The sequence below is a fragment of the Rutidosis leptorrhynchoides genome, chromosome 4 (assembly GCF_046630445.1).
Source record: "Rutidosis leptorrhynchoides isolate AG116_Rl617_1_P2 chromosome 4, CSIRO_AGI_Rlap_v1, whole genome shotgun sequence".
Taxonomy (NCBI): Eukaryota; Viridiplantae; Streptophyta; class Magnoliopsida; order Asterales; family Asteraceae; genus Rutidosis; species Rutidosis leptorrhynchoides.
Window position 1 is genome coordinate 81,420,857 of NC_092336.1, and position 7,676 is coordinate 81,428,532.

General features: G+C 32.9%; 2 protein-coding genes across 2 annotated transcripts; one reads left to right on the forward strand and one right to left on the reverse strand.

The window, feature by feature from the left end:
* The first annotated feature begins 729 nt into the window (after positions 1-729).
* LOC139843973 (protein RESPONSE TO LOW SULFUR 3-like) lies at positions 730-1,233 on the forward strand. Its single transcript, XM_071834161.1, has one exon. It carries the CDS (start codon positions 797-799, stop codon positions 1,130-1,132), a length of 336 nt encoding a protein of 111 aa, XP_071690262.1. The 5' UTR covers positions 730-796; the 3' UTR covers positions 1,133-1,233.
* Positions 1,234-4,208: 2,975 nt separating this feature from the next.
* LOC139840769 (S-protein homolog 29-like) lies at positions 4,209-4,556 on the reverse strand. Its single transcript, XM_071831016.1, has one exon. It carries the CDS (start codon positions 4,554-4,556, stop codon positions 4,209-4,211), a length of 348 nt encoding a protein of 115 aa, XP_071687117.1.
* Between the last annotated feature and the right edge of the window lie 3,120 nt (positions 4,557-7,676).

Below are 7,676 nucleotides of genomic sequence, written 5' to 3' on the forward strand. Positions count from 1 at the left end.
ATACGAAAGAAAGCAACAAAGGATTATTACAATGGTGTGATCGGTGGAAAGTAAGCTACGGTCGATTAGTATTTGCGACTGAACAAACAAAAAAATAATAATGATAATAACGGATGTGGTGGGATGGTAGAGGGATTAGGTGATTTGACGGAACGGTAGAAACCTAGCATTTGATACCATGTTACATAATGAAATTTCGTGGGTATAACATTTTATTGATCAAATATTTATAAGCTTACAAGCAAATCCGAGGAACCCTAAATATTACTAAATAGACCTCAAGCCCACAATTGAAATTGGGCCACAACGTATTATCTAACAAGTGACACTAAAAATTAATCATGAAGTGACACGTGACAAAATTAAATATGAAGGTGACACGTGACATAATTTAATTAGAAGGTGACATATAAAATTATTGTTACGCGTTTTATAGAATTTATAGATATACATATAGATAGATAAAAAATAGATAGATATTGTTAATTTCGTTGTTTATAAAATTCAATAACGTTAATAGAAAAGAAAACGGATTCGAAGGCCCACGTCGATTGTTGAATGATTTCCAACCACATAAAAAGAGAGGATCTAAAATCGGTAGGGTTAAAATACTTAACACGCTAACAATATGAAGGTCCAAAAGGTAAATTTGACACACTAAAATCAGATACATTGAACCTGGACACAATCTTATCTTATTACCCTTATATATGCAACAGAATCACAAACACAAAATTAAACGCAATATCTTTTTATTCGTTTCTTTTATAATTAATTCAGTTGATTAATTCAAACAATGGCTCCAACTATAGCGGTTCCGTCGGTGCAAAACCATCGGTCACCGGCGAAGGTGGCACAGGAGGAGGTGTTACGACGGAGAAACGAGGAATTGGAACGAGAATTGAAACGGAGTTTAGAACGAGAAGAGAAAATGAAAACGGAATTGCAGAAAACGTGGCAACGGTTGCGCGTGGCGGAAGATGCGGAGGAACGATTGTGTTCACAATTGGGAGAACTTGAAGCTGAAGCGATGGATCAGGCGCGTGATTATAGACAACGTTTAGTGACGTTGATGGAGCAGCTTTCTGTTGCTCAAAAGGTGATTGAATCTGGTTCCGTTCAGATGGTGTAATTAGAATGAAATTGATGAATGTTTTTGATCTGTAATGGTATGTTATTGGAGTATATGTATGTTTATAGAGATTGTAAATTGTATTTTAGATATATGTAATTAAATTGTATTTTAGATATATGTAATTAAATTGATTTGGATTTAAAATGTTTTGAATAATTTTGTGGCGTCTTCAGCTTTCACATCGAGGTATTGATATTCACTCCATCATATGCCCTATCTGTGCTATTGTTGATTCTAGGGACCAAGTCTTTATTTCGTGTCATTTTGCTAAGATTTTACGACATCGTAATGGAATCTGGTTAGGTCTTCTTTAGCCAGATTTCGACGACATAGAAGGATTGTTGCAATGATTTCATATTCAACACGGCACGTCTCATTTCAAGGATCGTCTATATGTTATCATCTCTTCTGCGTTGTGATGGATTTGGCGTTTTCAAAATGATTGCATTTACTACTCGGTAAAGCTTCGTAGATAATTTTTGATAGCATTAGAATGTATTATCTGTCTTGGTGAATATCTAGATGTAAATTTGTTCCTAGTTGGAATGTTTGGCATAGGTCATTTTCAACCATGACATCATTCCTCCTCAGACAGAACATACCGTCATGTGAGCGCAACATGAACTTTCTCTCTCTATTTTCTCTCCACTTCTTCTCATCACATATCACTATCAACCAACCATGCCATATTTTTTCCCCATTAAATACCCCACCAAATTAATTAAATAAAATACATACAAGTGTTAAAGCTATGGATACAACAAATACAACACGAATAAATGAAGACAGAAATATCCTCGTGTTGTAAAATGTATTGTGAGGAAAAAAAAAAGTGAGGGCAAAGTTGGGAGCACAAGCCAAGGGCAAGGTGAGGGCACAAACACTGACATCGGTGCCCTCGAGGACAAAGTGAGGATAAGGTGAACACGAGGCATCGATGGAAATGGCCTCAGCTAATTTGTTATTTTAGTTCCTTACTAGTAGTTTTTTTTTTTTACATATTATATGTTTGCTTTTAAAAAAACAAAAAAAAAAACGCCTTCACAATTATAGTTTGATGTTATCCATTAAGAAATACGTAAAAAAAAAAAAAAAAAAAATTTATATATATATATATATAGAACAACATTGCGTATTGGATACTCCGATAGTGCTCCAGAATACCATCGAAGACTTGTGAGTTGTGATTAAACACCGAGGTTCTCAACCCAAAACGCTCTTATATGTGTTATGGATAGGGTTAAAAGGGTGAGACTGATTGTTTTCCAAGATCACACATTAATTTGACACCTTTTAACACTAATGCGGAGTAAAAAATTATATCTTTTTGAAGAGAGATAGAATTTTGGTTGTGACGTGACTGTTAAATTTTGAAGGTGTGTCATGGTGGATGTCAATTAGGGTGTTAAATTTGAGTAGAAATTTTTTTGAGTGATAGTGTTAAAATATGACTGGAAATTAAGTGAAAAAATAGATAAACAAAGACGTGGTGAGATTTAATTGGTTAAAAGAATTCTGACATCACATATGTTGCTTGTTGAGAATAAAACTAGCACCCCATAAAACATTAAATTTAATGTTGGGGACATAGGCGTTAGGCGCGTAAAATTTAGCGGAGGTGTATTCCCACCGCCCTTTTACAACTCTGTGGTCTAAATGAAATGGTATAAACCAATAATATTCCATGGTTAATTAAGAGTGGCCCTTCCTAGTTATTGTAGTGGGTTTATTAATTATTAATTATTATTAATTAATTATTAATTAATTATTAATTATTATTATTAATTACTAATTATTATTAATTATTAATTATTATTATTATTAATTATTAACCTTCCATACTAAAACAGGTGTGAAACTTTATAGTTTTAGGTTTTGAGTTTACGTTCACTTTACAAACGGTCCCTCAACTTCACCTATATTTTCACAACGGTCTCTCAAATTTACACATTTTAAGGGGTAAAAAGTGTAAATATATAATTTAATTAAAATATAAGAAACTAATTTCACCCGAATTTATAACGGGCCCTATATTCTCGCTGGGTGCGAGTTAAATTTTTCAGAGACCACCGTTCAACTCGGAAAAATCTTATGAACTCAACAGGACTAACTATACGCGAAACGGACACTTCTAAAAAAAACGCTAAACACAACGACAACCCGTATCTTCCCGCTCAGCACGAGTTAAATTTTTTCGACGACAACGTCAGACTCGAAATAATTTTATGAACAAAACGATACTAACTACGTTCGAAATGGACACTTTTTAAAAAACGCTAAACACAACGACAGCCCGTATCTTCCTGCTCGCCGCGAGTTAATTTTTTTCGCCAGCACCATTAGGCTCGAAATAATTTAATCAACAAAACGAAACTAACTACGTTCGAACCGGACAGATTTTAAAAAAACACTAAAGACGACGACACCAACAACGACGCATAACAGATGACCCGTTTACCCTTCTGTAAATAAAACTGCGTTAAATATGAATACGTCGGTGGAAAGCCTCCGCCGCATCGCGCGGGCCGGTCCGGACTAGTTCTTACTATGACTATCATTGGTATTGCTACTGCTATTAATATTTTCTAAATTATTCTTATTGACTATCGATGTGAAATGAGAAAAGTGATTTGTTTCGGATTATGGGTATGTCTTGACGTGAGCTTTTTGAAACGTTTAGAAGATTTTAACTTTTATGAAAAAGTTGGTGTCTAATAAAATGTTTCATTTAAATTATTTAAATTATAAATCTTATATACAAATTAACATACTTAAAAATAAATGAAAAATTGAGGCTGGGCACATTAATTATCATTTTTAATGATACAAACGCTCTCATAATTATAATTATAATTTTTAATTATAATATATGATATGATGGTATGATATTATGATAATATTTGTAAAAAAACAGTAACAATCTTTTTTTAGAAAAAAAAAAAGAAAAAAAAAAAAAAAGACAAATATGTATTATTACAACATGGCAAAAAGGCCAAATTGGAAGCGAACCAAAACACTATAACTAAAAACAACCACCAAAGAACTGAAACATAACGCCTGTGAATTACTCCTTTTACAAACCCGGCCATGGATACTTGAATTCCCAATTATCTGGGCTATTTTTTGCAAAATAAAAACCATCTTTAGCTACTAACCAAAAACATTTATGATCATGCAAAAGACTTTGGCCACATTCAGCTGCAACTTTATTATCAAAAAGATCAATAACGGCCTGCCTAGCAGGAACACCAACATTATCTATCCAAAAAAAGTGCCCCTTAAACAAAGTTGTTTCATCGATATTCCTGCGAAATTTCCAACGATATCCCACGTTGCCTGTAAATGTTTGATTTCCCAAATCGTTGTCTTTTGAATATATATGACCAATTAGCTTTTCGATATCTTTATCGAGGACTTCCATTATGAACTCCTCAAAAGAGTTGTCATTTGAAGAAGTAATATAGTTAGCATTATATAATGTTAATGCTACGAAAAGCAATAGGTAGTGACCCATCATTCAGGTTTTTTGATTATGAGAACAATAGTTTGTGTCCTTTTATAGATGATTTTGCAATTGTAGTTATTATTATCGATACGGAGTAGTATTATTTAATGCAAGAAATTTATATTACGAAATTAACATTAATTAACATTAACATTAATTATTTAACACCCCTACATACTAAAAGTGATGGACAATATTGTAGTTTTAGTATGGACAATATTGTAGTTTCAATTATATTTTGTTGTAGTTTTGAGTTTGCGCTCACATTACAAACGGTCCCTCAACTTCGTCTATATTTTCGCAACGATCCCTCAAGTTTACAATTTTAAGGGGCAAAAAAATGTAAATATATAATTTAATTAAAATATAAGCAACTAACTACACCCGAATTTATAATGGGCCCTATCTTCTTGCTGGGTGCGAGTTAAATTTTTCGGAGACCACCATTAAACTCGGAAAAATCTTATGAACCCAACGGGACTAACTATACGCGAAACGGACACTTCTCAAAAAAACGCTAAACACAACGACAACCCGTATTTTCCCGCTCGGCACGAGTTAAATTTTTTCGACGGCAGCGTCAGACTCGAAATAATTTTGTGAACAAAACGATACTAACTACGTTCGAAACGGACACTTTTTAAAAAAACGCTAAACACAACGACAGCCCGTATATTCCTGCTCGCCGCGAGTTAAATTTTTTCGCCAGCACCATTAGGCTCGAAATAATTTTATCAACAAAATGAAACTAACTACGTTCGAACCGGACAGATTTTAAAAAACGCTAAAGACGACGACACCAACGACGCATAACAGATAGCCCGTTTTCCCTTCTGTAAATAAAACTGCGTTAAATATGAATAGGTCGACCGAAAGCCCCCGCCGCATCGCGCGGGCCAGTCCGGACTAGTTGTAGTTATATGTTATTACAATTTATATTATTAAAATAATATTTTTCACCAGAAGTAATAATGACAATATATCTACGTTACTTTGTTTTTTTACACTTTAAGATTGACGTTTTACTCTTTAAGATGAAACCGTAAACATAGACGTCAATGCTTTTCGTGGAAGTCAGAACCGGCTAAGATCATTCGTTCTGGTAAAGTGAAGGTTGTGATGATTTATGTTGGGAAGGGCAATAAAAAGTCGTATTAAATAGGTTGATATGGAAGTGTTGTGAGCACATTTATTAGACCATTTTTAACCCTGTTACACGTAGATGATGATGCATTTTTTAGTTAAAAAGTTTAATCTGTCTAGAACGTGTCAGTGTCAGAATTTAACCTTCAATAATCCATGTGTCAGATTTGAGTGTCAAATTTCTATGAGTCCTACCAGTTTTATATTTTCTTTTTCTTATTTAATAAAAAATAATATTTTAATATTAATAAAAAATTAAAAACTTTTAAATTCGAAAAAAAAATACTTAAAATAGAATTAATACATTTATAACAAAATATATACTCCGTAGTAAATAAAAAAACATTACATAAACTAAAATAATAAACTTACAAATTTAAATAAGTGGGCTCAAAAAAAAAAAAAAAAAAAAAAAAATATTGGACTCAAATTGAGAGGTTTTAAACCCAAATAAATAATTAGAAAAACTTGGGCTTCAAGAAATTCAGATTCGTAGCTACGAGTGGGTATCAAACCGCTCAAAATAAAAAACTTCGGCTGGTTGCAATGGATTAATAATCCTAACCATTTCGATGATCATGGTTAGAATATTAAGCTTGTATTGTTTTTTTCGTTTTTGCTCCGTTTTGATTTTTCGGTTTTTTTGCTTAGCATAGTCTGTATAGTTCCGGTTACCCACCCCCTACTCCCTTAATATGGGCTCTCGTTGTATCATTTGTTTTAATATACTCCGTAATAAAGTTTGGCTTTCAGAAAAAAAAAAAAAAAAACAAAAGAAAAAAACTTGGGCATCTTCTATTTTTAACCTAATAGGATACGGAGTAAGGAGTATTTTTTTTTTCTTCCTCTTCTTCCTCATTTTGTGCAGCCATTTTCCCATCTTCTTCATCTTCTGTTTTAAACTGTTGTCTACCAAAAGCTCAAACCCAAACTGAAAAAAGCAATATGCAAAACAAAGGTGAACAAATTAAAAGCATCCACGTCGTCTGTCACGCTACCTCCTTTCTCCGCCGGATTCCTGACTAACGCTGTGTCGGCGTTTCCTCTAATGCTGAGTTAGAGGCGTTACATGCGTCAAATTTGTGCCAAATCAGCATTTTGGGCGTGAATAAAAAATTAAAAACTTTTAAATTCGAAAAAAATACTTAAAATAGAATTAATACATTTATAACAAAATATATACTCCGTAGTAAATAAAAAAACATTACATAAACTAAAATAATAAACTTACAAATTTAAATAAGTGGGCTCAAAAAAAAAAAAAAAAAAAAAAAATTGTACTCAAATTGAGAGGTTTTAAACCCAAATAAATAATTAGAAAAACTTGGGCTTCAAGAAATTCAGATTCGTAGCTACGAGTGGGTATCAAACCGCTCAAAATAAAAAACTTCGGCTGGTTGCAATGGATTAATAATCCTAACTATTTCGATGATCATGGTTAGAATATTAAGCTTGTATTGTTTTTTTCGTTTTTGCTCCGTTTTGATTTTTCGGTTTTTTTGCTTAGCATAGTCTGTATAGTTCCGGTTACCCACCCCCTACTCCCTTAATATGGGCTCTCGTTGTATCATTTGTTTTAATATACTCCGTAATAAAGTTTGGCTTTCAGAAAAAAAAAAAAAAAAAAACAAAAGAAAAAAACTTGGGCATCTTCTATTTTTAACCTAATAGGATACGGAGTAAGGAGTATTTTTTTTTTCTTCTTCTTCTTCCTCATTTTGTGCAGCCATTTTCCCATCTTCTTCTTCTTCTTCTTCTTCTTCTTCTTCTTCTTCTTCTGTTTTAAACTGTTGTCTACCAAAAGTTCAAACCCAAACTGAAAAAAGCAATATGCAAAACAAAGGTGAACAAATTAAAAGCATCCACGTCGTCTGTCACGCTACCTCCTTTCTC